Genomic DNA, 22,062 nt, shown 5'->3' on the forward strand with positions numbered 1-22,062 from the left:
GAACTGTCAGTCCCGTTGTTTTCTCCTCCAGATTGTTCATCCAGCCTGTTCTATCCCGACAGAAATGCCAACTTCTTAGTTGAATTACCCTACAGTATTGCTGACTCCAGCTTTGAAAATTCAGTAGCATGTATTCTATTAATGAACAAAACTCCAACTATTATTCTCTAACTTCCTATGGAAGGTTTATCATCTCCATAATATAAGCAAATTTAGCAACACCCATCCAGTAAGTTCTCATAAGTATCTACTTCATGTGTCCAGCCCTACATGATATGCTTAGGAAAACAATTTCCAGATACTCAGGTCTCCGTTAACCATGAACCGAGGGTCTGCTTTAAAGACTCCTAAACAGGGTTCCAAACCCTTTAGAAATTAGAACCTTAAGGGAAAGCAGCCCTTCACTGCACATTCCTTTCTATGACTGAAACAACTTATCAGTAGTGTCCAGTCCGCATCACCTCCCTGTCACACCGCCTGCCTCACTGCACACTTCCAGACCAACTCCCACATCCCTGGTTCTACCTGGGGAGAACTCTCGAGCAGAGGAAGACGCCCCAGCCTCTCCCAGTAGGCAGACAATATATAGATGCAGATATAGGCGTGCAGAGTGATCAATTAATAACTGATCTTTCTTGGTAACACACACCTGAACTAATTGATTTTAGTATTTGGAAATCAATTTATTCCACTTAGTAATGTGAAATAAGAATAAAAAAATCATATTTTATAAAAATTGAGGTTTCAGTGGTTACTTGATTCCTTCCTGAAATCTCTACGTCAGTACTCTGACCTGAGGCTTTGCGGAAGTACACGTTAGGATACACAAAGCAACTTCACCGTGTTGTTCAGACACTCACCATGTTGATGGTTTCCATCATGGGAGAAGACTTGGCAGCACTGAGCCGAGCACTATCCATTGCAGCCTGGAGAGCACAAACTCAAGTCACTCAAGGCTCTCACTTAACTAGGGACAATGCCCCACATCCACTTCCATAAAGCACTTTCCTTCTAAACTGGAAACAAATTTTTCTTTGGAGACATAACAAAGTCAAATCTAAGTGAAGATCTAATTTCTTTTGACGTCCCTCAACAATTTTATCAGGAGAGGTAGTATTTCACAGTAGGTAAAACATTTAGATGATACTTAGAAAGTAATTGCAGTTAAAAACTAGGATAGTATGGCTTTGGGTAAATTATCCAGTCCGTAGGGACACCAGCTCTCCATCCATTAAACAGAAGAATACACTAAATAGACTTCTATCTATCCTTGAAAAGGCACACTGGTGGGCAGTGGGTTAAATGTTGGGCTGCTAGCCACACGGTCAGCAGTTCAAACCCAGTAGCAACTCCATGGGAAAAATACAAGGCTGTCTGCTCCCATAATAATTACAAATTCTAAACTCTCAGGAGTCAGTTTGGTCTTAGAGGTTGGTCTAAGGTCACTAGGAGTCAGAATCAGTTTGATGGTAGTGGGTTTAATAGGTACGAACTTTAAAAATTGTATCTAAGTATTATGCATTTAGTGCTTTCAAGTTTTTTGAAAGGATTTCCTATATTTAATGGTATCTTAGTCTTACAACTACTTTGTATGAGATGCTAACACTGTCCACACATCACAAATGAGAAAAGTCAGGTATATAAAAACTACTTCCCTGAGGCTGTGTTGATTAGCATTTGTGCTAATCAACTTTCTAAACAGACTACAGAAGATGCTCAAAGGACCATCAATATTTTAGCTACACTCTGCCTTAACAGTACTACTATACATAGATCATCAACTTACCTTCTCTTGGTCTGTAGCCCGAAGACTTAAGTAATTGAGAACTTGGGGCTCCAGTACACTCAGGGCTTCCAACAGAGCTGGGATGAGTTTTGATGCGTGAGGTTTCAACATGGCTCCTGCACTTTTGCTGATCTTCACAAGGGTGTTAATGCTGTAGACACACAGAAAACAACTCCTGAGTACTTTTTTTTTTTTAATAGGAAGCTTCCCAAGTTCACTCATGAGGATGTTTTGCCGTTTCTCACATTCAGGGATATGGTTACAAAGCCTGATCATGGCACTTTGTTTTCAAACTTTACAGAAAAATTGCAAGCATATGAAAAGTATGTGAAAGCAGAGAATCATAAATAAGTGTTGATATACCTCCCAACCAAGTAAAAGGATCCCTGGCAGAGTAGTGAGTTATGCACTGGGCTGCTAAGCATGAGGCTAGCAGTTCGAACCCAAGAGCTGCTCTGAGGTAGAAAGAGCCTTTGTGTTTCCACAAAGATTTACAGTCTCAGTAACTCTAAGGAGCAGTTCTCTATTGTATATGGTCACTATAAGTTGGAATTGACTTGATGGCAATGATTTTGGTTTGGGGTCCAGCCAGTTCACTCAGGAAATTTGAACAAGTCTGTTCCACTATAACTCCTCTGGTGGCACAGTGGTTAAAGCAAATGTCTACCACCAAAAAGTTGGGTGTTTTGAACGCACTACCTTTCTCTGTGGGAGAAAGATGTGGTAGTCACCTTCCATGAAGATTTGTAAACCTAGAAATCTTACAGAGCAAAATTCCACTCTGTGAATGAGAGCTGACTCAACACTAGTGGGCATTTTTGTTCTAGTTGTTTTTGGTAACTCCTCTATTGGTGCACAAGCATACAACTTTCCCTGCCATCACATTATTTGAAACTATATCCTATAACAAAACTTCAGAAGGCATCCCTAAGAGCTAAGAATTTTTCATAAAAGTACATTTCACACTAAAAAAGGTTAATGATATTTCCTATCATCTAATTCTCAAATTTATGATTTCATAAGTGTCTTTATGAGTCAAACAGGGAAAAAAAGAGTCAAATGGTTTGGATTAGAATTACTGTTTACTGCTTTAACTCTTTTCATTCTGTATCAGTCTCCTATTTGCTCTCTTTTCATTTAACTGTCTTTTATTGAGTACATTCCAATGATATCACTTATTTAACATGTTCCTTGGTCCCCTGTGTAGATATGCAGGCTTGGCTGGCCTCAAGTTCAACTTTTTTAAAACAAAAAGAGATGGTGCTCTGTGTGGACTATGCCATCATATCAGTATGCCCTCAACGCTTGACTCCCTTTTTACGTGATCAAAGGGCTCGAGGGTTCTTGGTGTGTAAGGTCCATTGTGAAGTTCCCCACGTTTCATCCCGTGGATTTAAGAGTCACAGATGACTGTTACCAGGCTTGTTCTAGTTAAAATAGTATAATAACAATATCCCAACTTCATCATTCTTGTGCATTATTAGATGAGTTCTTCTTAAAAAACAAACAAAATAAAGCATTCCATCACCAACAACTTAGCTATCATGAAATGCTCTTAGTACTTTTAATGTGATCTAGCTTTAAAATTTACATCATAATGGAACAGATAAAGTTCCTAGATAATACCCTAGTCCGAAAACAAACACAGATACAGGCTATAATTCTTTACTGGAAAAAATAACCACAAATGTATGTGGATTTCTTAAATACTCCAGTGCTGCAGCCGGTAGTCTGTGAACTGCTATTAAGCAGGCTTGGAAGACCTGTAGCACCACAGAAGATGTGCCTGCTGGGGGCCGAGGACAATGGTAACAAAAGGACACACTGGAAGCAAGGTCAAAGCAGACTGGGAAATGCTGCTGGAAGGCAAGGCTCCCAGGAGAATGTTTCTGCAAAAGACTGACTCACAGCCCTTCATAAATGCACGTGGATTCCTTAGTGACCCCTCTTCAACCCATTTTTTCACATTGCCAAAAATCTAACACTCAAAGAAACCCAACTTTTGACAGCTACCCGGTCATGCTCTTTGGGGTTTGTTTTTTGATTCTCCCTATATTTGCATAATTAACCTATAAAGCAAAAGAGACTGTGGGAAAAAAAGAAAGAAAGAAAGAAACCCAACTTTCCCCGAATGATAAGGAAGTAAGCAAACCCAATCTATGCATTTCATCAACTGATATCCACCTGAGGGCTCGAACTTCGGTCACAGGGCTCATCATTCCTTTGTCCAGGAGGCAAGGCAGAAGGACAGCGACAGTTCTCTGGCCAGCTGCTCCTTTGGCAGGGTCACACATTTTCACACAAACCTCAGATACAAAGAGCAAGATTAATGAAAGTGACCTTTCACTCAACAAAGTATTTCTTTCACTAATACTGTCTACTTTTCACATCCACAGAAAATAAAAAGTGGTTCTACTTTCTATGATATTATTAGGGAACACAGGAAAATGAGTTCTGGGATTTTTACCCTTGGTTGGCCAATAATAAATAGGAACCTTGTTACAATTTTCATCATCTAATTGGCAAATTAAAGAACAAATTGGTTGAAGATAACAAGAAAGCATTTTGGAGACAGCTTAATGTATCAAAAGTTTGGGGTGTCAGCACTGTGTCAGAAACACCTGGATTTAAAACTTGGCCTTACTACTAACCATTTTACTTATGGGAAGCTTGCCCACCTATGAAAAAGCAGCTGGTGCATCACAGTAAAATCAAGTTCAAGTGGACACTAGTTTGTTTCAAAAAACTTGCCAACCGCATAAATAAATGGACAGCAGTTTAACAGATGTACCAAAAGAATAAGAACAAAATAGATGCTGTTTGATCTCAGGGAGTAATGGGTCCTTCAAGGTCAAGCACAAGTCATAGCACATAAAGACCCAGAGAAGCTTACTTCCTTGAGACAAGTTAAAAGACTAGGGGGCTTGTTTGTTAAAAATGCTAGTATCGTAATAGCATGTACTTTCTCACAGTGAACTGTGACATGAAACCAATGACACTGTGACTGTCATATGATAAAAAACAAACCCCTCCCACACTCCCAAGGTGGGATCAGAATTCTCACCTTGCTCAAGGTTTTCAGAGCCAGTTCTGCTGCTTTTCGTACAGATTCCTAGAAATGAGACAAACATGACATCATTCTCATCTATCCCACAAAGCACATTTAACGGCCTCATACTCTTACACCACTTGGTCAACATCGAACTTTCAAAATCAGGTAAAATACGGTGTTTCATGAAGCTCCTTGCCATCAAGAAATGTATTATAATACCAGATTTTTTTCTTCTTTTTTAAAATTAGGTATTTTGACCTTGCAAAAACATGGCTATAAAGGATAATAGTACAGAACCTATAGATATTATAAAAGCAAATATATAAAAAGCTTTAAATTTCTAATGAATAGAGCAAAATAAAAATGCCTACTTTTAATAAAATACAAAAATACCTAAAATTTAAAGAGAATGGTCATGCTATTTGGTAATGACTAGTCTAATTTGTGAAAATTATCAAAGTAAAGTTACCCCAGATTATTTCATAATATTATTTGCCCATACTTAACAGTGTCATGACCTTGAATGAAAGCTTGCAGCCATCTATGTTTTTAAAAGCAATTCAATTTAGATCTAAAGATGCTTAACCTTGAAAATTCACAGGGACATCAAGATTAAAAATGAAAACTACAGTCCCTTAAAATTGCCTACATCTTGATTTTTTAACTATGTACCACATATCTTTTAAGAATTCAAGTTTAAGGTAGTCCACAAAATAAATACAAATCTATTTCTCTAATACCTTGATATCATCTTGTACTCTAAAAAGCGTTTCCCAGATTTCTGGAAGTTTATCAATGATGTCATCTGGGGGTCTTCCCCTCAATAAATCATTCAAAGCCAAACAACTGAAAATAAACAATTTAGTGTCAAATACCTGATCAAGAAAGCACAGTATTTTACCATGAAACATGCGTAACAAACACAACTATAGGCCCTACTTAGATTCAAAGCCCCAACCTTTCAGAGATAGCACTGACAACGCTTTCCTTGGTACCTCAAATATCCCACATACTGATGGCCTGGAAATTCATCAAACATGTTCCCCATAACTACAATATGATCCCATTGAGATGCAGCATCATTTTTTTTTCTTATGCAATTGTGCCCCTAGGGTTCAGCACACTGCTAAGCACTTAGTACACACTGAATAAATTGTATATATTATTCACTGTTGCCCTCCAATGTCCTAAAAGTATAGTAACATATCTTGATGCCTACCTTTATGTCATTATTACACAAATTAAGACAACCTAAGAAAAATAGTAGCCTGTGTTTACAGAGTTAATAAAGATAACTGTCATCCCACCCAGAAATAAATTTCTTAGTAATTTTATTTATTCTTTTGCACAAAGTGAAAACTGGAAAACGGGGAGGGGAAGGGGAGGCCACTACATTTGACTAGTTTTAGTTATAGTTCCAAAGACAGTACCTGGATTCTCGAACCCGCCACATATTGCTGGTAAGATTCTTAATCAAATCTTGAAGAATTTCCTTCAAGTATTTATCCACCTAACGAAAATGAAAGATAAAATTAAAAATGCAAAATCCACCAACAGTCAAATCACTTACCTAGCAACCACATGGACCACATTTCCTGTCTCTGTAAGCTCCTCAGCTCACAGCTAGTCCTTCCAGTCTCACGGTAGTAAAGCTACGGGTTTATCATATGTTATTAGTTCTATGAAATAAGATTTTTCCCTTTGAGTTTTGTTTTCCTTCATCCTCTTTTGTGCCAGACAAAGAGGCACCAGTATTTGTATCTTAGATGACCACTCATAAGCTTGTTAAGACCCAGAAGACACTCACTAAACCAGGATGCAGAACATCTTCATGAATTATGTTATGCCAACTGGTGAAGCTGTCCCATGAAATTATAGTCTTAGCCTCGTTAAAGCAATCCCATGAGATGTTTGGATATAGGGAAGAGGTCTCTGTAACTCTGCTTCCTATGTATGTACTTTATTATATATGAGTATATCAGGAACACACACAGACATGTATATACACATAAATACCATACAGTTGTATAAGGGAACTTCAAAAAATTCATACAAAAATGGAACTGAAAGATACGGGAATGTTTCTGTCATCTTTTGTGAAGCCCTCCTGTACACGGAGGAGCAAGTACTCATATATCCCTGCCTCTGGGACAGTGTTTTCTTAGTATACAAAACCAGGTGTTATCAAATTTGTTCTGATTCTTGACAAGCTCACATGTGTCAGAATAGAACTGAACTCCATAGGGTTTTCAATGGCTTATTTAAAAAACTAAGCACAGGGTTTTCCTCTGACGTTCCTTGAGGTACACGAGAATGGCCAGCCTTTTGGTTAGCTGCCATGCACATTAACTTTCTGCACCACTGAGGCTGCCTCCTCAAAACACACAGGGTCACAAATACTTGCCGTTGACTTGTCAGTGACTAGCGCATTCCAAATGCTTGTCATGGCCTGTCGAATACCAAGGTTGGGATCAAACTGGTAACGATAAAGGCGAGGAACTAGTTGAGGCAGAAAGGGAGCCAGCTGCTCTCCAGCTCTGGTAGCAATGACATTAAAACCAAAAGCAGCACCCTAAAATAATAAGATGAAGTGACCATGAAACACCTGCCCAAGGAATACTAACATACGAATGTATGAGGATCACAAAATGCTCCCCCCGAGTCTTGTCCCTGAATGGAGCATGCTTAGTGGGCAGCAGGTGCGCCCTAGCTGTCTGCCGGTCTGGCTCTCTTGAACCAGGCACAGATATGTAAAACCTCTGTATATGAACAGATACGGGTACCAATACAGTAGGTACAGTTTGGGGAGAAAGTAAATATGACATCTGTCCAGTGAGAGTAACTTACCTTCCTAGAGTTCCACATTGCATGATGATTGGCTAAATTCATAAATTTGTACACCAGATCTGGCTGACTGAGATCACTTGCCAGAGAACAAAGCTCCTTGTACGTAGAAATGCCCTGGCTTGGAGGGGAATAAAAAGTATGGAATAATGTATTTCTCTATCTGCAGGTTAATACAAATTACCAATATCACCAATATTAACAAGGATGATTTGTAAAATTTCATTTTCACTAATTTTCTAGTATCACATTATTTAATCAACATTAAACAAAACTCAACTATGGACAAAAAGATGTCAAAAAATTCAAGTTGGCTCCCCCCACCACTCCCCCCTTTGGATGCACACTGGACCTGATGTGGTTTTCAACATTTTCTGTATTTTTGGTTTGTTTTGTTTTTCGTTTGCTCATATTAGGGTGTAGCTCAGAAGTGTGATGTCATTGGGAGTCACCCTCTTGAAGTTGTGTTCTATGTTTTTCCGGTTTTCAGTATATGAAACCCAGGGCTGATGAACTATAAGGAGGGGCAAGTGTAAAATGGTGGGGGTGGGGGTCCAGGGGAAACAAGTCAAGGAGCCCAAGAAGGAAAAGGGTGTTTAGCAACTGATTGTCGTAGCTATTGTATAATGCTGCTTGATGTGACTGCACTGTGGAATGATGTATGTATTAACTCTCAATTTTTAAAAACACATAAAAAAATACAAGTGGCAAAAACTCACTAACTTTAGAGGGTTAGTAAAATGTTTTCAGTTAGAACAGAAACCATTACTTTCAGGAATATAGCTATAGACAGATTAAATATTCACGACAAGCCTAAAAGAAACCTGCAGGGAAAGGAAGACGAATGGAAACGTGCGATGTGACAGCAGAGTGAGCAGACAACTTCAGAGACAGGATAAACAAGCTGGCTGCAAGCAGGGCTCTGAGCAGAGTGCCGCCACGGGGTGAGAACCGCACGGCTGACCAAGACGACGATGCTCAAAAGGAAAGCAACTGTGCCAAACACAGTGGAATGGGATTAAAACAGGGGCAAAGCCCAAGGCATTCATTCAAAATGCTAACTGGTGGAGTCAAAATGCTCAAAAATCCCCACAAAAAAACTAAGCGCAGTGGATAATGAAGAAGCTATGTTATCAAATACCCAATCCAAGACTCAACTGTCGTGGGCTTGACAGTCTTCAGTCCAGTCAATGTGCCAGACTGCTCTGAGCCCATGTCATACTCTCCCAAGACCAGCTCATTAACAGTTGCTTATCAATAAAAACCCAGTGCTGTGGAGTAAATTCCAACACATAGGAACTTTATAGGACAGGTGAGAATTGTTCCTTAGAGTTTCTGAGACTATAAATGTTCGCTGGAGTGGACTATCACATCTCTCTCCAGAAAAGCAGCTAGCTGGTGGTTTTGAACTACTCACCTTGTTGTTATCAGCCAATGTTTATTAATCTACTACACATTGTAAAGTCTGCTGGCTAGTCAATGAGGGAGTCAACGGCCAGTGAGGGGACATGGAGATCTGGCCTCCTGTCCTCCCCCATCCAGCCCCAGAGTTTCTTAAAGGGTGAGTGTGCATTAAAATGTTGGCAGCATCACAACTAAGTTTCTTTCTTGGTCACTGACTCCGTCTTGCTTCCTTTACCCCTGTCCTTGGGTACTGATCCTCAGGGCACATCCCAATAAATTTCTAGGATACCAATCTCCATGCCAAAAACTGTCTCTCCCAACTCACCCCCACCCACCCCCCCAAAAAAGATAATCTTAGATAATAGACTTTTTCCATAGAAGGTATGCTCCACTAACACACATCTTCTCCTAGGAAGATGAAAATCAACGTCATGGGTACCCCATTTATCAAAATCAAAGAAAAACATTTTAAGTTGTCTACAGTAAATGACCAATGGATTTGGCATGCTTACCCATCTGGTGTTTTACCAAGCGTTCCCCCTTGAAATACCACTGTCTCTCCAGAAACATCATGTTTAGCTCTAAACAAAAACAAGAAATTTCTATTAACCTCAACCTCTTCATACTAATGTTCAATTAAACAATACAATTCACCTGCAACCTGACAAAATTAAAATGTTTATCAATGCCAGCTGAGTGTAAAATAATAAAATCAGCTCAATTAGGTCTAGAATAAACAAGCTAATAGATCAAAAAGATATTCCCCATAAATTATACTGAATTAAATATTCACAAAACTATCCTTTTTAAAGAGACGGCAACACAAAGCCGCAAGTGACTACAAGAATGATTACTCCTCACATGCTCTTCACATTTTACTACTTTTCTAATTCAATTCTTTAACTACTGGGGTGTTTCTAAAGTGAAGAGCACCTGCTGCACAATTAAATTGTTACCTGCAGCACTGACCTGCGCTTTAGAGATGTCTTAAAAGAATAGAAAGCTGAATCTTCCTTCTTTAGAATATGTTCTCAATATATGCATGCACATGGCCTATGTGTTCAAAAGGAGACATTGTTAGGGTCACCACCATACCTTTTGCCAGTCATAAGTGTTTCTACAAGTGTAGAAACTAACTCCTGCTGATCTTGTTCACTGCCCAGTTCATAAACCAACCCAAGGCCTTTTGAAGCAACATCTTGGCTCAGTTCTACCAAAAAGTCAAAGCACAAAAGATGTTAGTCCAAGAAACATTGTCTACTGACCAATAATTCAAAGCTTTTCAAACACTTAAAAATCTATATATTTAATAATGTAAAATGTTATCAAAGCCATAATATGAAACTATCATTCCACCCATTTTTGTTAAAAATGTTTTTTTTTAAGTATTAAACCACCTCAGAGGACATGACACCAAAAGTCATTTTAAGTGAGAACTACATTCACAGAAGATCCAACAGACACCTGAAAACCATCTACAGTTAATTTACAGCGCATAGGGAAAATATCAGATTTTAAGTTGTACGTATCAGAGCACTCAAACAGCCTCATTAGAATTCAACACACCATTATCAAACTGTCTAAAAATTAAAGGAAAATAAACAATTATGCTTACAACAAAGCTACCATTTACATGTCTAAAACATACACCATATATACTTGAGTATATGACGACCCAAATTTTCAAAGGGACATTTTGAAAGTTGTAGTTTGAAAATTTCGGATGGGCTTATACTCGAGTATATACGGTAGATTCATTCTCTCCTGCCTTAAATCACAAATAATAAAAGCAATCACAAGTAAAAGAAAGCAATGACTTAGTAGTTCTAATTCTTAAAAAGGCTTTGGCTTCTTTTTTAACTCAAAACTAAGAGCATTAAATGAATCTCCCTAGTCTAACCAGATGCTTTGTTTAAAAACCACTATTGTGCTTCTATGATCCTTAATACCAATAAATATATTTTCTTTTAAACATATAACTCAAAACTAATTTTCTTTTATATTCAATAACCCAGAGGTTTTCAAAATTTTAAATACTAATTTTAAGTTTAGAAATCAAGTATTTACCAACCACCTACCATCATTTTCTGACAGAACGGAAACAAATGCACTCTGAATCTCTTTGAGATGAGACTGAAAAGAGGAAGGAAAAGAGCATTTTAGCACTCAAATGCGAATTATCTGGAAGAACGGGAGTTTTGTTCAGGGAACACATGACTATGAAGGCCACCATCCAAGGTGGTGACAAACCATGGTGCTCTCAATGGACAAGGTCTCCAAAAGGGGTCCTAACATCAGGCAATCTGACCTTTCTTTAAGCCTCTGAATCTTTACTAAGCCTCTGACTTCATTCTTTCAATTGTACAACCATCTTCCAGTCAATACATATCCATTTCTTGGTCCACAGCTTATTCTAAAGTGTCCAGTATTAGTTAATGGCCCTCAGGTCAGTGTTGGCTCTCACTGCCTATGCTTTCCTTCCTGCCTTTCAACACAAGTGTTTCTCAGTGCAATTACAAATACATACCTTCACTTCTTTATGGGAACTCAGCTTTCTCACAAGAGAAAGTAGCCAGATGCAGGCTGCTTGCCTCACATGTGGGTTGGGGCTGATGATATGTTTATTTAAAATCATGTCCAACACCCATGGGACCACATCATTCACTTTGGCTCCTGGGGAAAAGATGAGAAACAATTAAGATAATTCAAAGCAGTTTCCTGAAAAAATTCAATGTAAAGCAGTCTTTACTCAGTCCTCTACCCTGGAGATTAAAACAACTACTTAAGAGAATGTGCAATCTGAGATGCACATACTCACAGGGATCAGCGCTGACAGGAGAGCAGAGACTACACATCTGGGACACACTCACAAACAGGAGAGGCTCTGGTTTGGAGACATACCCATACACAGGCCAAGGCCTCCTACACATGACACATACCACAAGCACCACACACACACACACATACACACCCCACATACAAATCAACATCTGTATAATATTAAAACCAAAGTAGGTCTCAAGATCTAAACAACTAAGCTTTTAAACAAGTTGCTGAATAAATCATTTCAGAGCCCTGCAAAAGTGAAATAACTTTATAGGTATTCAGGTAACTTTATTTCCGCTGAAAAATTGTCCGCACTAACGCCAGTCTTAACAAATCCTCTCTCTACTAGTTCTTTCCATCTCTCAGCCAAATCAAAACCAATAAACCTCTTCTGACTTCACTCTTCACCTCTAGCTACCATAAATCTCTCCTTTTTCTTCTTTTATTACCTCAGACTTCCTGGCCCGCACCACTACGGACATTTCTGGCTAAAGAAGTGCTGTGGAGTTGTTCCAGGGTGCAGGATGCTTAGGGGTATTCCTCGTCCCCATGAAGAGACAAGACCCCCGTAGAACCAACCCCCTCCCCCCCCAGACTCCCATAGTGTCCAGTGTCCCAGAGGAGGAATCTCCCCAGTTAAGAACCAGTTTTATATTGATTGTTAAAAATTGTTGTCTATATTTAGTCTACATGTTTGCTCTTATTTTTGTCCTGAACCCACTTCAAACCTCTACACCACCACGGGAATCAGCCATAAAGTCACCAATTATGGTATGAAGTCATCTTAATTGATCAGTCAGGAGCTTTTGACACAGTTGGTCCCAACTCGCACCCCTTGCCCTTCATAAAGGTTCTTCTCTCCTTGGTCTCGAGGAGATAACTCTGCGGGACGGCTGCACCCCTCTAACTACTCCCGTTGGGTGTCCGCGTTCGGTTTCTCCTCATCTTCAAAACCTCTCGACAATGGAGTTGCCAGGACTCAAGTGGTGGACCTCTCACTTCCTTGATGGACACATCTTAATTTCATGGCGTTCAATACTATCTTTAACGCAACATTCCCAAAGATTTAGGTTCCACCCAAAAATTCTCTGGAACACCACCAGCATATATGCAACTGACTCTTAGATATATAAATGAGGGTCTCAGTCCCGGCCACATCAGTTACGGTTACGGGAGTGGTGAGAAGTCTCAACACTGATGTGCACGAGGACAGCCAGCCAGTGAAGGAGTTTTTGCCTTGCACCCACCCTGCTCCTCCTTCACAAATCCACATTGCCCATAATCTGCCCCCACAGCTGAGTCAATGGCCACTCCATTCTTCCAGCTGCTCACAACAAAAACTCTGAAGTCACATCTCCCATTCAGTTCAGTCATGGGAGCTCCTGTGGGTAATGCATTCAAAGTACTTTCACCAACCACTTCGCACCACCTCCTGCTGTCTGTCATCACGTTCAAGTCGCCATCATGTCTCACCTGGGGCAGGGTGGCAGCCTCCTAACTCAGCTCCTTGCTTCTGCCCTAGCTCCATGCCTTTTTATTTTCCAAACGGCACTAGAATGGCCCTTTCAAAATGGAATTCAGATCGCCTCTCTCTTCAATCTTGCCATTGCATTTTATAGAAAACCTCCACAAGATTATGATCTCATCTTACTTCTCCCATACTCACTCACTCTGCCCCCGGCAAGCTGCCCTCCAACAAACTCCTGTCTCGGGGCGTTTGCACTTGCTGCTTCTGCCTACCTCTATCTGGAGTGCTCGCCCCAAGAATTCCTGCCAGCTCACTGCCTCCACACCCACAACAGGTCTTTCCTTTAGCATCCTCTTCTGGAGAAGTTTCCCTAAGCACTGTTAATCATGACCATCCAAATTCGACCCATATCATTCCCTGCTTTACTTTTATTCATAGCATTTATTATCCATTAGATGCTGCCTATTTCTCCCTGCTTCTTTTGTCCCTGGTCTGTATCCCATTAGAATGTAAGGTCCATGAAGGGTAGGATTTTTTTACTGTTTGGTCATTCCTTTATCAATCACCAGCACTTTTAGAACAATTCCTGACCTGTAATAAGTTCTTACTAAGTATATGCTAAATTAATTTAGAAATAAAATCAGCCATTTGTGACCATGAAAATGTTTTTCTCATTCCTCATGAAATAATAATGTGACCATTGCTCAGACAGACATAAACCTTTGAAGAATAGCATGTGTGCGCACATGTGTATGTGCTTCCAATGTGATCAAGGGAACAGACAAGGGTTACTTTTGATGACTGTAAATTGATAAGCTGAGTGTTCGGTACCAGTGGGAGGAGTGTATTCTTCTTCAGTCACCAGCCAGGCGTCGCGAGCAGCCACAGAACTAGTTCCTATCGCCGCACCGGTGATGGCTTCCCCGATCGTGAACTGAAGTTCTATCTGCTTGGCCTGCAATGAGAGAAAAGCACCAGCAGGAATGAGAAAAACATGTCCACAAAACACTCATTTCACACGGCTGCTGACTGCCTAATTTATCAGAATACTTTCTCTCTTTTTTTTTCTGGCTTGCGTTCAGCTAACTTGTTGGCCCTCAAGAGGAGGGTAGAGTTCCGAGAAGGGAATGTAATAATAGCTTGAATATGTTTTCCAAGCCCGTGCTGTACTCCTCATCCTCCGAAAAACACACTAAGCAAAAATAGGAACTGACACGTGGGAGCATTCTATTATGACTCACTGTACATTCCAGTATGTTTGACATTTTCCATATGAAAAACGTTGACAGAAACAACAACAACAACAATACTGTAAAACTTTGTCCTTGTTGATTGTTAAGATACTTTGTTTTTCTGAATCATGCTATTTATTTTCTTTTTCACTTTTAAGCTATAATTGCTCCATCTTATTTCCCAGTTTCTAGCTGTTCATGTACCTGATCTTTCTAAACGCTAAAGATAATTATTTCAATTACAAGTTAAGAATCCAGACAAATGTTTGTTTACTTAAACAAAACTAGAAGAAAACTCTCAGGAGTTTTTTTATGAGATTAAAAAGTGGACTTCATAAGCTTTTCCTCAAATGATAAAGATGTAGTGATATCGAGTGGTAGCCTGGTGGAGGTTTAAGTCAACATCAAAAATTTTCATTGTAAAAATAATTGAATTAAGAACTTAGGGCCAAAATGCTGGCAGCACAGATCCATCCCTCAGCCCTCAGCCTCCTCTCTCTCCCATTGTTCAAAACCCAACACAAGTGTCTCCAAAGAACCTGCACCAAATCTGAGGCAAAATCCATCACCCTTCCCTTTGTGGTTCTACACTCTCATCTGCATATTAATCCTTATGACGTCTGATCATTACCAGGCACACTTGTTGAACACCTGTATTATAAGACTCTGCCATGGGTCCAGTGGGCATGGGAAACAGTGATAAATGATGTGCAGAAAAAGTACAGGAGTCAGGAGAGCACAAGTATAAAGACTCCAGCCTACTCTGCAGGTGGGGGAAAGGCTTGCAAACAGCCCAGCAGCAACCGGAGAAAAAGAAGTAGGGGCTTTCAAAATCTCAGGTCAAAGTGGCTGGTGCATAAAATTGTGAGTGACAAGAATCAAAGCCAGAGTAGGCAGGGGACAGCTCAGGCTGCGTTAAGATGGTATCCTACTTTTGTAGGTCTTCTCTACCATATGTGGCATCGAGAGGACAAAAGCCACATGTCATCAAACATGAGAGCCACTGGAGCCCCAGCTGCCAACCATTCCCTACACCTAGCTGACAGAATAGGCTTCCCCTTCTATGCCACACCACAACATGTGAAACGCAACATTTATAAGAAAAGGACTTCCACATCTAGATAATGTAGCCAATGATATGCCTAGAACAGTGATCGGGCCAGGGCTGACAATTCAATAAGTACTTGTGAATAAATGAGTAAAAAGTTGGAAATAACAAAAAAATTTCAATGTAAATGCCCCTTGTTTTAAGGACTAGCAATCAGACAGCAATATAAATACCTCCACAGAATCCATCAGGCCTTGCAAGAGGAGTTTCTGATGAGGAAACTCTCCATCCCCAACTGGAAAATAGCCCAGAGTTTGGATTGCTCGCTCCTTCATCTGAAAGAATACAGAAAAGGGCTTTCTGTCAAACATAATATATTGCACAAATATGCTTAATACAATTGATGTATGGATTGTTATAAGAGCTGTAAGAGCCCTCAATAAAATGATCTTCTTTAAAAATATATGTGTGTGTGTGTTTTGTCCCAAAATAGTTTTCCCAAAAATAAAGTGATAGGAAAAGGTAGCCTTTTCTAACTAATGTACCTATTCCTAACTTTCTGTGAAAGTATCCAATATTATAGAATATCTTAAACTCTTTGAGGCACTACAGGCAGAAAGGCATAAAACTGATCAAGGGTGCAGTTATTAAAAAGAAAGAAAGAAAGCCTATAACACTAAGCTTTTTATCCTTCAGACTTTAACAGGAAGGTCAGTTCTAAACTCAGGGCCTACAATTAAGTCACTGCTCCACCATTTAATTAATTACCTTTTAAGGTGTGTGACCATAGGCAAATTACTTGACCTCTCCATCACTCTTTCTTATACTACAAAATAAAGGTAACAACTCCTTCACTAAACTTTTTGGAAAAAGCAATTCATGTAGTATATGTATGTGAAGCACTTGCACTACTGCTTGGCACATTACAAGTGCTCAACAATGGTTAGAGACAATTAATCAGCAATAGCTAATAAAAACTAGTTTAAATCAATAGCTGAACTAAGAATAAGATTATCGTGTTATTAAACACTAATATATTATTTTTCTGCAAAATTATGTTACGACTCGTTGTGATAAGAGTTGTATGAGCCTCCAATAAAATGATTTTTTAAAATTATGTTACATTTCAAAGCTAAGGTTCTTGATGATAAAGAATGCTACTCGATAAAAGTATTAATTTAAACCTAGAAAGCTCAAAGGTGCTTTCCCTCACTAACTGCTCACACTGCTGACTAATAACTCAGCTTTCTTAACATCACCCTAGATGTAAGAGGTAAGATTTGAGTGTGTTGGCAGTTTCAGGCCTCAGAGGCAATTCTACCTCCAATTTCATAAAGTGCCTACCTACCCATAACATAACCTTTCTAGCAAGCTCTGGATGACCAGGAAAGATCCAAAGCCATTCGCTATTCTGCTCAAGAGCCATTAGTACCTTTTTCTTTTGGCCTCACATTTGACCCAATTTACTATGTGTCTACTCCACACTAGGAGGCGACTTAGATTTGGTATGAAATAAGGCTACTCAATATTTTATTATCTACTTAATATGGTGTATGACAAAAAAAATACCGTAATACTGTTAATAGCTTATCCCAATCTTAAGAAAATATTAGAGGGCCCAAATTGGAATTGCTTGCCAAACAGTCGACTTACTAAAGTATGCACAACTCACCTCTTTCCCAAAACTATACAATCCATCTAGCCCCACTGTGATTTGGTTTTGCTCATTTAGATATCTATGAATAGAGTTCCAGAGGGAAGGAAAAAAGAAAGACTTGCCTTGTTTGTTTCTTTGCTGGACGGTATTCTATTTAGTAAGCTTTCAACAAGATGCAATTTGGTAAAGCCAGTTCCCTCACTGGGGATTGGGAGCGGACCATTTCTGCCAATTTCACCCAGGGCTGTGCAGGCAGCAATTGCCAGGATGGGTGATGTACTGTCTAAGAACGAGCCTGTGAACACATTCAGACAGAATGGAGAATCGCATACCCTCAAGACTCAATGTACCAAGGATGTATTCCAGATTTTCTTTAAAGACAAAAAATAAAACTCAAGTCGAAAATATCTTCTAGAGGATAATTTGTCAACATTTATTCAGCAATGAAACATCTGGGCTACAGGGCATAGAGTAGTTTCCCTTTTGCTATTTAGTTTCTGTCCCTAACAGAATCTCTATTAGACAGAAACACATCTGGGGGAAAGTATAGGAAGAAAAAGTAGAGTGCTTTTGTTTTTAAAAATGTGGAATTTACATAGCATTAAGTAAGTTTTTGAGGCAACTCTTATGCCTTTAAATATGCTACATTAAACTTTAACATAACCCAAACACTGAGCTGTAAGTCCGCACAAATCATGAGTTACCTATTGTTTCTGTGGCACTCCGAATGAGCTCCTCCTGTTCAGGCAGAAAACCAGCACTGGCATCCAGGTCTGCTTGCTCAGCCATACTCAGTTTCTTTCTAGCCAAATATCTTCCCACTGTGAACCCCAGGGCAAGCAAGGATCCATGCTGTATCTCTGGGCTCTGCGTTGAACAACACAATAGCATATGTCTTGTCTCTTTCTCATGCCAAGAACTCGATTAGAACATGTTTATTACAGTCATCTCTTGAGTAATCACAAGGCTAAAGAACAAAGTGACCACTGGATACTAATGAATCAGGCTTGCAGACAATGGAAACCTTGAGTTCCTGAGACAGAGGATTCTACAGGTAAAGCTGATTTTTGATTCACCTAAAGACTTAGATCTCTAACCCACACCCACTCGTAATCTGATTGAAGTGTGTCTCTCATATACTTCCTCTGTCCCTACACAATCCATGTTTTCTTCTAGCTTTACATGATTTCCTAACTTTTTATATTACTTTTTAAAAATTTCCAATATCATTTCTCAATGCCAACAACTACAATGGGCTGTTTCTATTACTAATTGCTAATTCCTCCAAACACAATGCAAGCAATACAATATATTGGGAAAGTACATGGTTCCACAATGGCAGGCCATAGAGCTTGTGGAAGTGAAGCAGCACTAACATATCTGAGCACCAAATAGTGCACTAGAGATTGTTGGTACTTACTCACCACTGGATATGTGACATTACATGGCAGTGCCTACAGACACAAGGCACTGGAATTTGGTGAATGGAATGACTGAATCAATATATTATCTCATTTAATCTGGACAAAATCATCAGGAGGCATCAGAGTTTGTGGGATATAGAACAAAAGGAACATGAAATTTCTGCACAAACTTTGAGAAGTCCCCTCATGTAAAATCAAGGGGTCTGGTAAGCATACTCTATAAATGCAACCACAAAAGCGGAAGGAAAAAAAAAAAGGTTAGACGCTTTTATAAATCCTTATTCTCCCATAAAAGGACAAGAGGAAAAAAACGGGTAACATACGTGATTATCTTTTGTAGTCTTTATAAGCTGCTCTAACATGGACTTTAACTCATTCCCAGACACTGTAGATACCACCACTGAATAAAACAGTGCTGCCAGTTCACGCATCTCTTCTTTACTGCTGTTCATCAGACTCTGCGAAGTGTAGAAAAAGAATTACATACATGTTACAGAACACTGGGCAGGCTATATGACGTTATCCCTTCTGATAACATCTAACATTTAAAATCTGAAGAAGCCGGGAAGTGCCATGTGATAACGTTCACTCTGCTGACAACCATGGGGAAAGACCACAATGAACTATTAGTTCAAAACAAACATTCATTTATATACCAAACTCTTCTGCGTCTTTACACCCAAGCCACAAATAAGTGCAATTAATACATGGGTGATCTCAAACCTGTAAAGAGCTTTGTGGGCCATGATCTCTGTAGCAACTATTCAGCTCTACCACTGTGAGGTAAAAGCCAACCACATGCAGCATGTGTACGACAATGTGGCTGTGGTCCATGAGCGCTTCACATATGGGCACCATAATTTTGACATGACATGAAGGCTTAGTATTTTTGTTCTCAATTATTTAAAATTTTTAAATTCACTTTTGGCTCAAGGGCTAACTCAGTGTTTCCCAAAGTAGGGGATACTGCCTCCTGGGAGTTGCTGAACAATCCCAAAGGATCCAGGCAGGCTACAAAAGCAGACATCGACATTTTATCCTAGATTGTGCACTATCATACAGAAATTTTAAGCACTCAGCCAGGAGGGTGCTGAGTACTTTTTTTCTGAAGAGGGAATAGTAGGTCAAATAAATGTGGGACTCTATATCTAAAAAAAATGAAAAGCTCAAAAACAATCAGGTCATTTTTAAATCAGCAAAGATTCAGCGATTTTTCAACTAGAAGCAATTTCATAAGCCCAAAGTTTACAAAGAAGCACAAAACTAACTTCTCATGAAAAATGACACTCATGATTTCATATTTAAACAAGAAAATCTACATACTTTATCAAAACCCAAGCTGCATTTTTTTAAAAACCTACATTATATGGCACAAAAGACATACAAAACTTTATAGGCCTACTCAGTACTCGCCCTCATGGAGAGACCACTGCAAATATGGGTAACGAAGATAGCCAAGTGTGGTGAGAAAAATTCTACGGTGCCATGCTATTAGAAAGAATAGCACCTGAAGGTCTTAAAATCTTGTCTCAAAACAAGCAGCTATATAAGGGTGTTATCCACTATGTCCACACTGAAGTACACCAGCCTGTGTGATCTAAGGATGATAAATAATAAAATCCAAATGTGGAAGAGGGAATGGTATCAGAGCTTAATCCTAAACACCCAGCTTGCAGGTAATAAATGACAGTAGGGAGCCCTGGTGGTGCAGTGGTTATGCATTGGGCACCCGTAGTTCTAAACCACCAGACGGTCTATGGGAGCTAGAGGGGACTTTCTACTCCCATACAGTCTCTGAAGCTCAGAGGGGCAATTCTACCCTGTCCTGAAGGGTCACTACGAGTGGGCATCGACTCAATGGAAGTGAGGTTGGGTTTGCTTTATGGATCACAGTGGACGCCCAAAATCCATCTGTAGTTTCCCTTTAGCTTCTGACGGTAGTCCAGAGATGTGAATCGATCTGGCACCAAGCCGAGAGCACTGTAGAGTCTATTCTGGCAGAGGCGGTTAGATTACAATGTAACGCCTTATCATTTGATCTTCCTTTAGAACCACTTAAAATTTGTTCTGGTTTTTTTGTTGTTGTTGTTGTTCTGGTTTTTAATATTGTTTTGGTTGGGGTTTATTATTGGAAGTTTTTCTCTGTTTTGGTTTGCCGTTGTTATTAAGTTTTTTGTTTGTTTATTTCTGGGTTTTGTATGTTTTTTTCTGTATCCAAAACCCAGGAAAGGTAAATCAGTTAGTGGGTTAATAATTACCTAGTGATGGCAGGGGAGGTAAGGGGCAGTTGTGGGGGTGCACCTAACAACAATAACAAGAAAATATTCTTAAATTGACTGTAGTGATGATTGTAAAAGTCTTCATAATATGACTGAACTACTGAATTATATGATACATGAATTATATGGCAATAAAAAAATTTAAAACATTTCATGGGCATTATTTGTACTAAAAATTATTCTTATTTATTTAAAATTCAAATTCACCTGAGCATCTGATATAGTTAACTTGCTAAATCAATCAACCGCATTGGCGTGACCAGAGGATAAAACCATGTGACCGGCAAGCTTAAAAACTGACACAGCCCATCTGAAGAATATAATACTATCAACATTACAAAAGCAGGTGCCCTCTGACACAGCAATTCCACTTCTAAGGAATCCGGGTAAAACTTGTCCTTTTTATATATAAAATAACGGGCTATTCATCATAGCAGATTAGAAGTAACCTAAATGATCAGCAATACGGATCTAGAACATATGAGGCAAATCCATGATAGGAAAATGGTGATGCTGTCCCAATAATGAGGTAACTGTCATCGAGAACCCAAAAACAAACGCACTGCCATCGAGTCCATTCTGACTCATAGCAACCCGACTGGACAGGGTCTGTGACCACTGCCCCTGTGAGTTTCCTCCATTTTAAATTTTAAGAGGAGTGGAAAGCCTCATCTTCCTCCTGCAGAGTGGCTGGCGGTTTTGAACTGCTGACCTTGAGGGTTAACAGCCCAAGTTGTAATCAACTCCACCACTAGGATTCCTCTACTGTCTCTGCAGTCATACACAAAAAGCTACCAACCCTACTGTCAAGTGAACGAAGTAAGATAACAAAACAATATGGGTAATATGTTGACATTTTGTATAAAAGAAGGGAGAAAAGTATAAATGTGTATTTTTTATTTGTGTGTACAGTGATACCTTGGCTATCAAACTCAATTCATTCCAAAGTTGTGTTCAAACACCAAATAGTTCAAGAACTATTTTTTTCTTATTTTTCCAATAATAGAAAACCAAATAATTGATTCTGAGCCCCCCAAATTAC

General features: G+C 39.3%; 1 protein-coding gene across 1 annotated transcript in view; it reads right to left on the reverse strand.

Annotated features, from left to right (window-relative positions):
* ECPAS (Ecm29 proteasome adaptor and scaffold) overlaps positions 1-22,062 on the reverse strand; it is a 97,509-nt gene that overhangs the window by 19,614 nt on the left and 55,833 nt on the right. Inside the window, exons 21-37 of the mRNA XM_004711038.3 lie at positions 19,065-19,199; positions 18,022-18,184; positions 17,440-17,612; positions 15,894-15,995; positions 14,212-14,335; positions 11,614-11,759; positions 11,165-11,219; positions 10,182-10,296; positions 9,599-9,667; positions 7,686-7,803; positions 7,243-7,410; positions 6,269-6,348; positions 5,579-5,684; positions 4,851-4,898; positions 3,971-4,092; positions 1,787-1,937; positions 861-926 (exon numbers count right to left, since the gene is read on the reverse strand). Coding sequence (XP_004711095.2) covers positions 861-926; positions 1,787-1,937; positions 3,971-4,092; positions 4,851-4,898; positions 5,579-5,684; positions 6,269-6,348; positions 7,243-7,410; positions 7,686-7,803; positions 9,599-9,667; positions 10,182-10,296; positions 11,165-11,219; positions 11,614-11,759; positions 14,212-14,335; positions 15,894-15,995; positions 17,440-17,612; positions 18,022-18,184; positions 19,065-19,199 — 1,941 coding nt within the window. The remainder of the gene's footprint in view (positions 1-860; positions 927-1,786; positions 1,938-3,970; positions 4,093-4,850; positions 4,899-5,578; positions 5,685-6,268; positions 6,349-7,242; positions 7,411-7,685; positions 7,804-9,598; positions 9,668-10,181; positions 10,297-11,164; positions 11,220-11,613; positions 11,760-14,211; positions 14,336-15,893; positions 15,996-17,439; positions 17,613-18,021; positions 18,185-19,064; positions 19,200-22,062) is intronic.

Source organism: Echinops telfairi, unplaced genomic scaffold, assembly GCF_000313985.2.
Source record: "Echinops telfairi isolate 266 unplaced genomic scaffold, ASM31398v2 ScPeMD7_7410;HRSCAF=8448, whole genome shotgun sequence".
In the NCBI taxonomy this organism is placed as follows: domain Eukaryota; kingdom Metazoa; phylum Chordata; class Mammalia; order Afrosoricida; family Tenrecidae; genus Echinops; species Echinops telfairi.